The sequence below is a fragment of the Trachurus trachurus genome (assembly GCF_905171665.1).
Source record: "Trachurus trachurus genome assembly, chromosome: 3".
In the NCBI taxonomy this organism is placed as follows: domain Eukaryota; kingdom Metazoa; phylum Chordata; class Actinopteri; order Carangiformes; family Carangidae; genus Trachurus; species Trachurus trachurus.
The window spans coordinates 31,257,940-31,274,286 of NC_139893.1; the positions used below are offsets into that span (position 1 = coordinate 31,257,940).

Here is a 16,347-nt window from a genome sequence, read left to right on the forward strand (position 1 = left end):
GCGTAGTGAATGTGCAGGTCACAACTTGTCCACGAGTGCGTTTTGGAGTTGTTGGATTGTGTATTTGATGAGTTTCATGAGGGAAACCAAGAAATCCCATTAGCTTCCGTAGCGTAGCTCTGAGCAGCTCACGGCTCTGCTCTGCCGTTCTAAAAATAGCTTGCACCGACAATTAAAGGAAAATGAAATTGTTTTGTCATTACTTGGACGTCTGTATTACTATTTTATGTAATGAAATAATTTCATAAATAACAGATGTCAGAAATGATGGCACAACAGATTTGTGTTTTTAAAAGAAGCTGTAATTATCCTATACTAGAATATTGTAGCTCTATCAATGATCTAAAACATTTTTTTTTGTTGTTTGTTTTTTGTCCAATTTTTAAGTACCAAGTTACTTACCTGATAATTAAAAGCTGTTTTGGAAGAGAAAGAAAGGATAATGTCAGTGATGTCCAGCTGTCAGAGTTGTTGGAGCGAGCAGACAGACGGTGGTTACAGGGCTAATAGACAGAGTTGGGTGATGAATGTGGTGTATCTGTGGTGGCGCTGGTGGAGGAGGAGAAGAGGGCAAATGAGTGTCTGCTGTGGCAGTGTTTGAGAGACTGCCTTTAGCAGAACCACTGTCATTTCATAACTCACAACATTGATCGGTCTCTCTCAGCACACCACCAAAAAACAAACAGTCCGGAGCAGATAAGAGACTGGTGGGGGTGGGGTTGGGGGGGGGCTGATGGGGAGGAGCAGGGCCGAGCTCCCCAAAGGCTAAATAAAGATTGTCACTCTGAGATCAATCACAGGTGATGGGCCTGCTAGCTTGATAGTGTTTAATGGCACATTCATACAATAACGGACATGAGAGTCGACAGGGGAGAGTTGGCTTCAACAAACTAAGAGTTACAAGTCAGCATGAAAAACTGAAGCCTAAAAATGAGCTCTGAAAGTCACCTGCTAGAGATGAAGCACAAACAAGACAATAACTTTACTTTATCTGCATCCAGTGCTTTGTGTTTCAAGTGCATTCTGAATACATAAACCAGGACACAAATAGCTACCACTGATATAATCTGTATTTCTGAGTCTATTTGGTAGAATTGAATTTCCAAATGTGGATGACTGTAATAATGCAGATGATTTGATATCTGTTAGATCAACCCAACAACTGTAATGGTGTCTGGATAGAAAGAAATAATTCAGGAGTGTTTCCTATGCAGAGCTGTACTCTGACAGGAGCAGTGGTGAGCTGTTGTTTTCTAACTTCACTTTTTAACTCTGTAGAAAACAGCTTTTTTTTTATTACATTTACTTTCTGGCATGTTTCAGCTGTTGTGCCTAAACTACCACTTCTGCCTATGAGCTTCAGACAATATGCAAAAAACAAGACAGGGTGATTTTTTGTTGTGTTAAAGTGTTCAATGTTTATGACGGTCCCCGTGGACTACCAGTTCCTTTGTTTTTTCAAGTTTAACAATCATTTTAAGGTGAAATTAGAGAAGAAAATTACATTGAACTATGTACCAGGAAGAGCCCCAAACAATCTAATGCAGAGAGACATGGCAGATGTGCTATCAGTTTTGAAATCATGCAATATCCCTTGCTGAAGAAAAATATACAGTATATAGAGAGCCTAAGCGGAAGCAGGAAGTAACGGTCACCATGGGACCTCAACTCGGAAAAACTCGCCATTCAAATGAATGAGACTGAAAATTTTATTTCGTGATCCGTTTGAATTGTGCCATGAGAAAAAAATATGTCCTCTACCTGTTTAAAACATCACGTTTCATCCCGAGAAATCAGCCGTTTGTTGTAAAGCTATTGTAGAATAAAATTCAGAAGAATCTGTAAGCAGAAAGACTACAAGTCGCGTAGGTGACGTCACACACCAAATGCCGCCCTTTCCTTTCCCGTGTCAGTTGGTGACGTATTTTCTGTGGGACACAGATCTGTAGTCCGTAGAGCGGTCTTTACACAAAATACATTCTTCTGTTGCCGTTTTACGATAAACGGCTGATTTCTCGGGATGAAACGTGATGTTTTAAACAGGTAGAGGACATATTTTTTTCTCATGGCGCAATTCAATCGGATCACGAAATAAAATTTTCAGTCTCATTCATTTGAATGGCGAGTTTTTCCGAGTTGAGGTCCCATGGCGCCGTTACTTCCTGCTTCCGCTTAGGCTCTCTATAGTAAAATAAAATGTCAACTTTGTCTTCATGGTTGCTAGATATGTGGAAATATCTGCGTAGGTTCTCAGTCGTCCAGGTCATCGTAGTCTTTAAGTGCTGAATTAACACAACACAGTTATAGTGGTATAGTAGGCAGTTCCGACCACATGAACTCTTCATCAGCCCTGTAGATTTTATCAGCCTGTTCTCTGTTTTTATTTCAATATATCCTGTTTCAATATTCCTTGAAGGAATATTAAGTCATTTGCTGTAAATGCTGACTCTGCATCATATATTTCTGATGACAGTCTTGGCAGAGGCAAAGGCCTGTATCCTTGAACAGTTCAACTTCTTATTAAGTTGTGGTAATTGACCGTGGATCAGTCTGTTTCGTTCAACTTGTTCAGTTTCTCAGCTGTGGAACATTTTCTTTGTGCCCACGTCTCTGATATTTTACCTGGAGGGGGGAACATGGTTTGACTACAAAACAAGTGTCAGTGGCCCAGGAATATATAGACACACACACGGTCCATAACAATGTGTGTGGTAGTGTTGTGAACTCAAATTAATGGCAGCCTTTCCTCTTTAGCCTCATTATCAGTGCTGGGAGCTTCACCTGCCCAAGAAGAGGGTGGTAGTCATCAGTCATCCTGTCCTTCAGTCTGACTGACTGTCAGTCACACACACACACACAATCTCTCTCTCTCTCTTTCTCAGATAGACACACACAGATAGACAGAGACTCAAATGAAGCAAAATAGATGCACGCCCACACACACACGCACACATACACAGTGACAGCGCCACAGGTGTGTCCATCCTCTAATGAGGATTTATTGGCTGTACTTACTTCCCTAGCACCTTCAAACACTCCAGGAAGTGTTTTCAACCAGCTGCCCCTGTAACAAAACTTCTGGTGCATGGATACGCCAACATTTTTTTTTTCCGTGTCTTGCCTCACTCCCTAGGCCATGCCAGTAACAAGGGAGAGCGCGTATCGCCCGTAGTGCATAGGTAGTGTTAGCCTGCCTCCACCTAAAGTAATCAGAGACACTCTTCAGCAACTCTAAACAGACCGATCTTCGTCTCAGAGCAGACAAAACTCTCCGGTAAGGCATCTTGAGCGGTCAAATGCCGGTAACGGGACGAGATCGGTCAAAACAGAGGGTTCAAGAAAAGACGGTTTATTTTGGTTCAAGCTAGCTACATCGAGGGTAGGTTAGCTTCCTCTTTCAAAGTAAAAGCACAAATTCTATCGTCATGGTTTTCTGTATGTAAAGTGCAACAGGTGTTTTATTTTGTGAAAGTAACTGGAAGTGCGTTGGTCACAACGGCTAGCTTGAGTAGCACCGAATTCCTCCGAACAAAATTGTAAACAGCTGGTATTTAGACAAATTAACGACACACTGCTGATCTAAACGGCTACTTTCTCGCCTAAAAATGTTTGAAATGTCGATAAAAAAGTGATATATTTACAGAGTTTAGAGCTAAAATGAAATCAGCTTCTGACTGCTGATTTCGGCTGGGGTATGAGGCAGGCTAACACTACCTATACTCTTCCAGCGTTTGAGCTAAGCTAATTATGGGCGATGCCCTTATCTCCCTTGTTACTGCACGCACAGTCGAAAGGATGGTGTCTATCTGCTTGTCATTGACTCGGGAGTGAGGCAAGACACTAAAAAAAAAAAATGTTGGCGTATCCCTTTAACTTGTCCCGTTCGTTGATTTGTTGGCTTTTTTGTTGCTGTGTTGAATTGTTATCACAGTACCTGGCTGTGTGTAGTGTACCGTGTAGATAATCACATAGATTTATTTAGATTTTCACGTAAGTTGTCTTTAAATTTCCACACACGAAACATGTTTCCTTCTGACGGAGAGATTCAGACAGAGACACAGAGATTCCCTAAGTATTTCTTTTCATTCATCCGTCATCCATCACTCATGTCACATAGGCTTACATTTTTATAAATGTGTCAATCCACACAATCCATCAGAAAGATGAATCCGCGTTGCATGTTAGTACACCATGCATCTCTTTCTCTTCCTTCATGCCCAGTGAAGCAGTAGTGGTATAATAAAAGCAACAATGTTATTTGTATCAGTAAAAAAATACTGTTTCTGCTCAAAAAGCATTTTTTTATTTCTGGAAAACAACCAAAGTGAAGTGAGTGTTCTCTGGTTTGCGTAGCTTTGCGGCATACACAACGTGAACCTGACGACCTGATGCATCCCTCAAACAGACATCCTCATAAACCCAAACCCATAATCCTGCATCACTCAGATGACATTGTTGTGGAGAGAAATGGCCTCCTTGTTCCTTCAAAATGATGAATTTAATAACGGCCCATGAATGCTTGGACAAGTACACCACCAAATACAAGTGTATTAGGATTTTATGTGTGAATTCACAGCTATAACTTCTTATATCACAAAGACACACAAAGGCAAATAATGTTTTATGTTGCCGCCTGAGTTTTTGACCAAACCAAATGAGCTTTAATGTAAAGGTGCCTTTCGCCAAATTTAAATGGTTAATTCATGCACGCAGATATGAGTTGCACCTACATTAAATATCAGATTAGGCGGTACTTTCAATAGCTACCAGCAGCCTGTAAAACAAGACATTTAATTAGGTTGTCCTCTCTTTATGCATTCATTTGTTCAATGGTATTTAGATAAACACTTTAAAGGGATAGTTCAACATTTTTGAAAATTGGCCCATCGCCATGATCCCCCTAGTAATAGCAGTAGGTTCGTTACCTTTAATTGTTGGTCCAAGCTGCTTTTAGATCGGGGGAGAAGAATACCGAGCGGCGCAGCTACACTACGGAGGCTAATGGAATTTCTTGGTTTTGCTCATCAAACTCAGCAAATACACAACCAAAAAACTCAAATACGCTGTGATGGACAAGTTGTGACCTGCACATTCACCACGCTATGAGATAATAGCGGAAAGTTGCGAGATGGAGTTGTTTTAGAGGCAAAGTCGGACTTTACACTCTAGACGGCTGCTCGGCGGAGTGATTTCAAAAGCGCCTGTTTACTGCAGATACGTCCGTATACTTCGGCACTGGCTGAGGTGCGCACACTGTGTCCCTCCGACCAGTGGTTCACTGAAGAAAGTAGTTCCGAGTATTTGCTTCACTTCTCTTAACTTTCCGCTATTATCTCATAGCGTGGTAAATGTGCAGGTCACAACTTGTCCACCACAGCGTTTTTGAGTTTTTTGGTTGTGTATTTGCTGAGTTTGATGAGCAAAACCAAGAAATTCCATTAGCCTCCGTAGTGTAGCTGCGCCGCTCGGTATTCTTCTCCCCCGATCTAAAAGCAGTTTGGACCAACAATTAAAGGTAACGAACCTACTGCTATTACTAGGGGGATCATGGCGATGGGCCAATTTTCAAAAATGTTGAACTATCCCTTTAACCATTTTGCAATATTATCAGTATTACAATAACAATGTGATACACTGTAGTTTGTTACAATTCATTTAGATTTTTTAAATTATTATTGCTATAACTTAAAATGATGTCCTTAAAGGAAAACTTTGTCAACATTAATTTTAGTAAGATATATAAGATATTATTTTTATTCTTGCAAAATGGAAATGTCAAGACAGACAACACATAAAATGTACTATAGAGTTCTAGAGCCAAAAACTTCAATCTGTATCTGCAGTTCACAGTATATTATATAAGATCACTACTTGGTGTCAGTATTGAATTGAATTGAAACTATATTGCCGCACACATATCATGATACTACGCTGCTTCAGTTAAGGGTAGAGAAGTTCAAGCAATGGATGTTCGTAAGGATGCTCCATTTGTGAAATTTGGGGCCTATACCGATGTTCAAAATAACAATTTGGCCGATGGCCTATGCTGGTACTGATGTTTTTCTCTGCATATTATCACTCTGTTGTGTAAAGGAAACCAGGTAGTCTTCATTACACCCACACAACCGACATTTTCATTCACTTCACCAAATTTAACATGAACATTACATTGCATCTCAGCAGAGTCACATCCCCCCAAAAAAGAGAAATAAAAACAGGCTTCTCCTCCGAGTCAGCACAATATGCCACTGAACAGATGAACATCGGCCACTGCCATCAGTATTTCCAGATGGCCGATGTCAGTCAATGATGCAAATATTGGCCGATACCGATGTTCAGCAGATACATCGGTGCTTCACTAGAGGTTAGCAAACACAAGATTCATAGGAGCAGCAAAGATTGCAATATGCATACATTTCTGGCTGGCACAAGTTGAGGCAGAGTGCTGCTGGAAAGTTTGTGAGCCCTCCAAACGTGCCTGTGATTGTGGCCAAATAATTCACACAATGAATAATTATTATAATTCAAAATGAATAATTATATTTATATTTTTTTATAATAATAATAATTCAATTTTGGACTCATCTGTCCAGAGAATGGATGTCCTGAAAGCCTCTGGTTTGTCCAAGTGCTCTCTGGCAAAGTTTAAACGGGCAACTTTGTTCTTTCTTGAGAACAGAGGCTTCCTTCTAGCAACTCTCCCATGCATGCCGTGTCTATTCATTTTTCGCTTGATTGTTGATGCATATATATTTATCCCATATGCTGCCAGAGAGGTCTGCAGCTTTCTGGAGATGATGTGTGGGCCAGCCTTTACCTCATTTATTACTTTTCTAGTGCTTCTTGGTGAAAGTTTTGATGGCGATCCACTTCTGGGCAGAGTTGCGGTGATTGGCACGACAGTGGTTTGGTTGTTTTGCCTCTCTTTTTATCAGTGTTGCTCAAAACCTTTCCAAAGGACATCTTATTTCATTGGTCTGCTTGATTTATTACTTTAGCACCCACATGTGTTTCATCTATGTCTTTTGATTTTACCAATGGAGCTGGGGTTCACTTAGTTTTGCGTATACTCTGATTCCATGTTTCACGTCGTTTGCTGGCTACTCACACAGTTCCCTCAATACAAGTACATGGAATGGATGGATAGAACATAAACCTGACATTTCATATATCAAAACTGGTGACGATAAAATAAGAGAAATCTATAATACTCAATGGGTTCACAAACTTTCAAGCAGCACTGTATATGCTGACACTCCAGTGCATTAGTGTAGAGACAGGACTTATAACTAGAAGAAAATAATGCACTGTGTTCCTGGTGAGTTCTGAGATCATCTAGAACAGTGGTTCCCAACCTTTTATGGCTCAATCAATCAATCAATCAATTTGTTTATTTCGGGCATGTCCATTTAAATAATCATCATCACACTTCATCTTAGTTCAAATAATACAATACACATGGCCGAAAGGGAAAGCGGGAGAAGCAAAAGCTTATCTAGTCCCGCCCCCATTACCCACAGAATAAAATCTTTTTCATAATCAGATCATATCATAATCTTTTTCTTTTGTTTTTGCTTTTTTACATTTTGATATAACATTCTTTTACTTATGACATTTGACATAACATGTTACAGCAATAGGTAGTATGCAGATCATATCATAATATTTTTGTTTGTTTTTTCTTTTTTACATTTTGATATAACATTCTTTTACTTATGACATTTTGACATAACATGTTACAGCAGTAGGTAGCACATAGAGCTGCAGTCTAGCTCTAGACAGTACATATAGATTACGTGTGTGTTTGCACATGTGTCCATATTTGTCCATCATGAGTGAACAACAGTCTCATCTTGTAGCCTGACATGTCACAAAGTCACAGAATGGTCCAATCGACAGAGAGCAAAGTCCAGTGTATTTATTATTTCTTGCTCGTGACCCCATTTTGACATCCAACCTGTCAATCAAGTTGCGCCAGCTCCGATATTTTCCTATGCTGCTTTTTATTTGAACTCGATTTATATTCGAGAAATGAGAATGGTGTTTTTAATCATAATTCTAAAAAGAATAATAATCAGTTAAAAAAAATCAGTAATTTTTAAAAATAAATTACTAGACATTTCAGGTGACCCCATTTGAATTACAGGCGACCCCACATGGGGTCCCGACCCCAAGGTTGAAAAACACTGATCTAAAAGCTGTAACAGCAAATACACACACACACACACACATAGTTGGTGCATACATTGCTGCTGCACTGCTGTCTGTACATCTGTGCCATCTGTTTATTGCTAGTAAAGATGTGATGCTAAAAAACCAAAAATACCAGAATTCAAATTTGGGACCATGAAATTAAACAAACAATGACAATTATTGGTACATGCACATTCTTCATGCATCCTTTGTATTCTGCAGGCCATGTGGAAATCATCGTGACATATCTTAAAAGCACAGGATGTCCTTGGTTTGAGAAGAGCCACTGCTTCTGATAACCTTGTAGCTATACTGCAAATTACATCGCTGTTGCGCTGCCTTTTCATTTGCATGGCTTTAAAATGGAAATTAGGCCGATATTGAAAACCTGCACCATATACACTTGAAGCAATAACACACTAAAATCTATTACAGCAGTGTCTGGGATATGTTTATGCTAATTTGGAGCAATCTGACCATAGACTAGTATAGAGGAGGCATGTTGACGTAGAGGTGCTGCCTTCAGTGTTCAGTGAAGTGTGAAAGCAACCCCCCCCCCCCCCACACACACACACACACACACCCAGGGAACACACACACACATGCATGCATGCACACCATCTCCTTTATTTTGCCTTGGCCCTCCCGGGACTGGAAGTGATGATGATCTGCAGTAATTGAGGAACACGTGTGTTGAATGCAGAAGGAGAGAGGAGGAAGTGGAGGGTGGAGGAAAGTATAAACTGCTGATGCAGATTTTGTACCCGAATGTCTCCTGGTACCTATAATTGACAGCCAATCGGTCTCTCAAGGGTTGATGGACAAGGATTCTGTAAATTGTAGCATGCCATCCTTTTTCCTCTACTCTGCCTCCAGCAACCAAAGACAGGAGAACACTGCAGTAGTAATTATAAAAGTTCTTTATTATAGAATAGCTTTTTGCGTAACATCAAGGACACTGATAACTCAATGAACCAGGTAAAGTTCTTGACAAAAACACAAAAGACAACTGTAAAAGTGTATTTGGCATGTCTGTGTGTGTGTATTCTTGTATATATAGATGTGTATGTGAGCGTGTGTGGAAGCCCACTCAGGGGAATGTGTTTTATATGCTAATTTTGTTAATGTGTATAAGCTGCTCCAGCCCATTCTCATTAGGTTTTCATTAGTCTCTTTTATGGAAATGCACAGTGACTATACTGCAGAGTGTCGCCTCCTCCAGCCTGCTCCAGCCTGACAGTAAACGGAGCCGTTTTCTCCCACCAACATCTCTGCCTGTCTGTACCACTGAGGCTGCAGACAGATGGATCGATTGGTGGGAATGGTATCAGAAAAGTTAGTAAATTAGCACGGTGTCCAGATTTAATCTTGTTTTTCTTAATACAAGTCAATAAAGATAAAGTGAAGTGAGATAAAAGGAGAAAGTAAGGCAGATAATCTTTTCCTTTTTTTTTGTTTTGTGCAGTTATCACCCACTAATTTCTAAAACTAGGTAAATCACGTTTCTCTCATGCACTGGAATTGATTAACTAACACGTCTGTGATAGCAGATACATCAAGATCACTTTGTGATACTGAGAATAAAACAGCACAGGCCTTAACCCTTAGTGGAATACCTCAACTTTTTGAAGTTTTTTGTTATTCACTGATTGTACATGTGGTATGAATGCATTGAAATGTGATCAAATATTAGATATTGCGGTTTAATGCACAGAGGGCACTGTCTTGTCTTGTAGAACATTAGGGTAGGTTCACAGATGTTTGTTTCCAGAAGTTTGAGAATAGAAAACCATATTTTATTACCAACATGAATTTTATGTTTAATCATGTGTCAGCCTTTCAATCGAACATAGTTCATCAATCCAAAAACCCCCCAAATCTCCACAGCCGCTTTTACAATGGAAGGCAATAAGGTGTTTGCTTGTAATAGGCAGAGGTAAACCAACTCACTTTCATGGGTTCTTAGGGACAATGCTTTTGGAAAAAGACCAAGAATACAAATCTCTGGGAGCACAGGGATTACGCCCTGGAGGAGGTTGACGATAAAGCTAAGGTGTGACTCTGCTTTCAGGCCTCTCTCTCTCTCTCCTACCCCCTTTCCTTCAAGTGAATCAGTGTCCTGTGAAATTGGCCTCTAAATTACGAGGCCGGTGTACTCTATGTGAGGGTTTTAAAAATGACCCGCTCCGCCGCTAAGGACATCGACTGGACCACAACAGTCAGCAGCAGACGAGCCGCCAGTCTGACTTTGGTTCGAGACCAGTCCGCTATCAATAAACGGAGAGGATGTTTCTCTTTATCGCTTCGCGGAGGATGAGTTGGTTATATCGGCTTTATCGTTGTCATCATTATCAGCTCAGGCATATGACAGCGACGGTGACGATCCTGGAGTTATAAATCAGGCCTGTTTCCCCCGTTTGTCTGCTGCTTGCCCTCCTCTCCTCTCTCAAGTCTGTATTTGAATAATAAGGCTCTTATCTCCTGGAATTACTATTCAGCTGGCCACTGCATTCTCTCTCTATCACTGTCGGGCTCTTCCTCTCTTCTGCTCCCCTACCTTCTCTTCATCATACAAACACACACAAACAAAAACACACATTGGCTCTTAATCTTCCACCCTGGCACTCACCTCTCCTTGTCCTTCTTTGCCTTCACTGAGGAGAAATCAGACAGATTAGATTATTAAACATAACTCAGGCCATTTTGTTATCTTTTTTTTTTTTTTTTACTATCCCCAGCAGCAGTTGTATCACTGGAGAGCTCCTCACATCTTGCTTGCTGTGATTCAGCTCTCCAAATAATGCTGTAATGAGCCATTTCCCTAAAAGTCTCTAAAATTGAAGTATAAAATACATCACCGCAGCAGTAACAAAGATTTGCTATTGAATTGATCTCTTGTGATGAAAAAAATATGTCTAGATTGAAAACTGGATGTGCTATCTTTCTTTATGGTCCTATTTTAAACCCTAAAGCACCTAAGCATTGATGGTATTTTTGTTCCTGAAGGAGGAAGCCGCCAGTTTCACAGCTTTGTAAGGACTGATATGGGTCAGAAGTTGCAGTAAAATACACAAGTAGGGATTTTGCTCCACCCCCTTCCTCCTTGATGGAGATATGCCCTCCCATATTTCTGAACCAGCCCAGATGTTGTGCTCACAAATAACATATTGAGGGGGCCAGCATTGCAGCTTGAGCTTGCACGATTGGTTGGTCGCCTGGTTGAGGGACTGGTAGGTAGAAAAAGCCATTTGTCAGCAGTATCTGCCACTCAGGTCGAAGCCAACAAGATGTGGACAAAACCCAATTTCAGCATTAATGAAATAATGCCACGGTTAATGTGCCGTCTACTGGAGCAGAACAGGAGGTCAGCCCAGGGTCAAGCCTCTGGATGCTGGGCGTCAGATCACGTGGGCACATCACTCGATTCACAGTCACTGCTAATTCAAATTTTCACCCTGGTGATGTTGGATTAGAAAAATAATTGAATTGTCTCGCGGCTCCTGCAGTTATTACAAGAATGCAGGTGATGCTGACTAAGAAGCAGTTTTCTGTGGTTTTTTCTATAAGAAGCTGAGTTAATAATGTGTATTTCCTCACTTCCAGGGTTACTTCTTGCTGTTTGAGTCCATGTTGGACTCTGTCCTGCATGCCAGAGACCTCTACTTGGCGGACGGTGGCTCAGGTAGGTCACACATTCTTAAGTCCTTATCAAAAAGGATATTTACATTAAAATCTGTGTTGTTGAATTGGTTTCAGCTTGATATTAATTATGATATAAATATGTTGTGTTGAATATCAGATCTCAATTATTACAGCTTTATTGAGAGTTATCAAATGTTGGCTGTCAACCAAAGTGGCATGTGGGAGTGGGAGGGGGCGTCAGGGGGCGTGGTTCTGCTACAGTGTCACAATGTCACAGACAGATGAACCCACCCTCCACCAGGAGGATCAACATTTTTTGTACAGTCAGACCCTGAATCGCTTTGTGTAGCTACAGCACTGTAAACAATATAGATTGATAAATACATAGGTAATGTGGCATATAACTAAATGATTCAAATGAAAAACAAACTGTATTGTCTCTGCCAATACTTAATGTATTTTATTTGCTTATATATTTTGGGGGGAATTTAACATTAAACCATTAAACCAATACCAAGGTACAACTACCCTTACTGGTTGTAAGATTTACAGTGCAAAACTATGTGAATTTAAAAAAAAAGGAAACAAAATAACACCAAAGACTAACAGGAACAGTAACAACAGTGACAAGTTCCACAGTTTGTTTAAAACAACATGTAAAATGACTATAGTGAAGTTTAACAGCACACCTGCTTCAATCTTGTGCTGCAGGTTCTTTCATATCGGGCAGGTTGGTGCTAGAATATTTATACAGTGAATGAAATTATGAGCATGCTATGTACATGCACGTGTTAACAACTCAGCAGAGGAATATTTTGAAGGGCAGTGGAGAGGATATGTTATACAACTTGAGAGAGTGTTCTGCTCTCTAATGTGAGCCATGCTCAGAGGTGGTGCGACAAACAGCTGAGTGGGAATGGTTGAGTCGGTGGGGAGGCCCGGCAGCTCACCTCAAGCTGACACACAGCTGTTTTAAAGACAACATGTCTCCTGAGTGGCTGGAGTGAAGGATGAGCCAAGACGAGAGACATGGATGCAGCAGTTGAGTTTGGCTTCTGTGCCGCTTTTTATATTTTGCCTCAGTAGCAACTTGGTAGTGTCGGTTTGGCCTCATACTGCTGACATGCTGTCGTACCCCTGTATCATCTTGTTTATCCGTTTTGTCATGCAACCATGAAAGAAAAAGATGATAATGACGAAAACATTTCCAATTAGGTTTTTGAGTTAAAATAATGAAAACCTATGGTTCACTTCTCCTCAGGGAATTTCCTCCGTTTGTGTGTGTGTCAGCCCATGGGGTCGTCCCACACCTGCCACACTGACTGGATTTAATGTCTTATGCCACATGTGACCCAACTAAGGGACGGTTCCACCACACTGCCTTTAGCGGCTCCTTGGATCGTCAGAGAGAGGTCACGCTCACCTATATAGACGGATCTGTTGGTGAGGGAGATTGGACAGGCAGAGGTGCGACCTGAGTGAGTCAGAAAAGTGACAGGTCAGAGGACACCATATGGTTCATCATGAGCCTTCAACCTTGACGCCCAACACGGGCTGCTCTCACTGCCAGGGAGCATTGTGGGAAGTTTTATGGAAGCGTATAAAGTACACAACTGTGCATTGTTTGTATTTTGATGATTTGAATGTAATAGTGGTGTCAAGAAATGACTTATTGTTCTGTAACTGCATGTTTTGTTGTATTATTTTATTGATTACTAGGAGACGGGGCAGTTTGGTTGTTTCATGTTATTTCTGACACAGTCGTAACGGCAGGTTGCTCCTCTGTTCATCATTTGAAGGACCTCTGGAATAACGCGTATAAGCACACACATTTTTTTCTTTTTGATTTTTATCACAAGTATATGATCAAAACACCGAAAAGACAAAAAAATGAATAAAAACAAACAATTTGAAACTCAAAACAAAAACATTTCACAAACACGTACTGACACCAACGCCACAAATACCCACACAGCCTGAGGATTTTCGGTACATGTCTTAAAAAAATGTCCACAACATGTAATGATAAATCCATGGCAATACTCATAATGTAATTTATCCAATAAGCCAATAATATTTCCTTTCTCATGCTCGGTTCTTCCTGATGAACAGTCTGACCAGCTATTCTGTGAAATGGTATGAGACCGAATGAAATAGAAAATTGTTCATTTTTTTAAGGTCAGCTGGTTTCTCATAAGAGCTCAGACAGCGTCCAGGGATTCAGATCCGGACATTGGCCAGTGTTGCCCTTTCACACATGTAGAGCACAACAGGAGATTATCCGTGTCAGACATATTCTCACCTTGTGGAAATGCTCCTATTTGCTCCAGGCGAGGATAGAGTGCAGTAGGCAGGAGAGAAACGTCATAATGAGGCCCAACTTACTTGTTTTGAATTCTCCATTTAATATTCTCCAGACATTTTGCCTTTGCTTCTATAGCTCCCATGGGTAATGTTTTAATAAATTATAGTGGTTGCACTGCATGTGTGAAAGCGCTGTGAGAGATTGATAAGTTTATTTCTTATCACTGGTACCAGAAACTAAAAAGAGGTTGGTTACCATTGTTACCAGTGTCTGTTCTGTGAGTGGAGAGTCCTCCATATTGTTATTTTTTTGTTCAGAGGTAAACGTGCCCCAGGCAGTATTTATGTGCAAATCTGTGAAGCAAACAGTCGTGCACTTTAACACAGCTACACTGCACCTTAATGTTACAACCACAACAAAGGTACACACACCTTAACTTATTGAATGTTGATCTTAACATAGTAATTGTGTCACGTTGCATTTATCAACCTCTGTTATTAAGTGTATTTCAGGTTTTTAAGTGTGTGTGCGCACGGCTGTGCTGAGTTATTAGTCCAGCCCTGCAGCACTGCTGCTGTATGTGTGTTTAAGCTACATTAGAAGAGAGTTACAGCGGCTCCCTCATTCTCCCCACTACATTAACCTCCCCTTCATCCTTAAATGTGTCCCTGCATGCCTGGCACAGCACAGCGTCCAGGGAAAAGGGATAGGTTTTGTCCCATGCCCCCCTCCCACACTGTCTTCCCCTCTTTCACTGCCGACCAATGGGGGGAGATGGAGAGAGCAAGAGAAAAGGGTGGAGAGAGGGAGGGAGGGGGGGCATGACAAACGGGCTGTGAGCAGCGAGTCGAGAAGGACGCAGATGTCAAAGCCATGAATCTGGGGACGCCCGTGTACCCCCCCTCCTTCTTCCCCTTCGTCTTTCTCCCTCTCCATCCACACCAACCACAGCACCCCCCCTTCACCTATTCGTCTCTCTCTGTCTCTATTTCTTTTCCAGCGTGTCTCGCAGACGGGCCTGTCCCAATTCTGCCCAATCAGCAACTCTCCCCCCTCCCCTCACCTGGCCCTCATAATTACTCACTCGGTTCAATAATCAGAGTAAAATGAACTGACAAATCTGCTGTTTGCGTGTCTGTGTGTGTGTCAATATGTGTGTGCACAGTCATTAGGTATTGTGACACTCACAGGGTCACGAGTAGGCTTCAGCTAATAATGAGGGGCCATGAGTTGCCCATCACTGAGCTGTCACCATCCATTCACACGTTTTATGGCCCAGTGTGTTATATGAGACTATATGCGCTAACATGCATGCCAGGCAAAAAAGATAAAATGTCCTCGTTTGAAGGGTGGTGTGTTTTTAAGAATAAAAAAATGACTGTACAGAAGTTTTTGGTTTGCTTCACAGAGAATCAAGTCAAGTTTGTTTCACAGCAGTTTAAACTGATTCTAATTCTCAGGACAATTTTTTTATGCTTCTCGCACTTTCTATTTTTCTCATTTCAGAAATGTTGTTGCTGGAAATAGAGCTAGGCCTACTGTATGTAGGCTAGTTGTCAAGTTGTGTAATGGCTAAAAAAAAAAGAAACCTCTCAATCAGCTCTTACTTTATGATCACCTTTCTGCCTTTCATAACACATTTCCCCCAAATGTGTATAAGTATTACTAAAACATGTTCTTGTGTGCTGTGTAGAGGAAACTGATAGCTTGTTAGATGGCTAATTGTAGCATCTGCTAAGCTAATAGCTAAGCTTATAGCTATTCTGTTGCGAATCGCTGTTGCTGCATGCCCAATGGCTATATATTTGAATAGAGCCAGTTCTACATATGAGCTTCATTGCTGCTGCTAACTATATGTGGTATCCAGCAGCACCAATAATAACTCTTATTTCTTGTCTTGAACTGAAGTGAGCCCACTAACAAGCCAATAACCCTACCAATGCCCCTTTTCTTGTTCTTTAAAGTGTGTTGGTAAAGAAGCTGATATAGAAGTACTTTCTGTAGCTATCTGCTAATGTTAGCTGTTGTCGATAGCTTCTTACTAATTTCGTTTGCTTTTGCTACAGCTAACTACTTGGAGTTACAATCAAGTATTGCTAACGTTAATGGCTCCAACCTTGATTGATGGATATTTAAATACACCAATATTTCAAATACATGACTTATTGTCATGTGTATTGATAGCTCTGAATAGTCGCCTGCAGTGC

General features: G+C 40.9%; 1 protein-coding gene across 1 annotated transcript in view; it reads left to right on the forward strand.

Annotated features, from left to right (window-relative positions):
- Positions 1-16,347, forward strand: part of prmt3 (protein arginine methyltransferase 3) — a 58,071-nt gene that overhangs the window by 13,776 nt on the left and 27,948 nt on the right. The window contains exon 11 of the mRNA XM_083995917.1: positions 11,797-11,875. Within this exon, the coding sequence (XP_083852043.1) occupies positions 11,797-11,875 (79 nt within the window). The remainder of the gene's footprint in view (positions 1-11,796; positions 11,876-16,347) is intronic.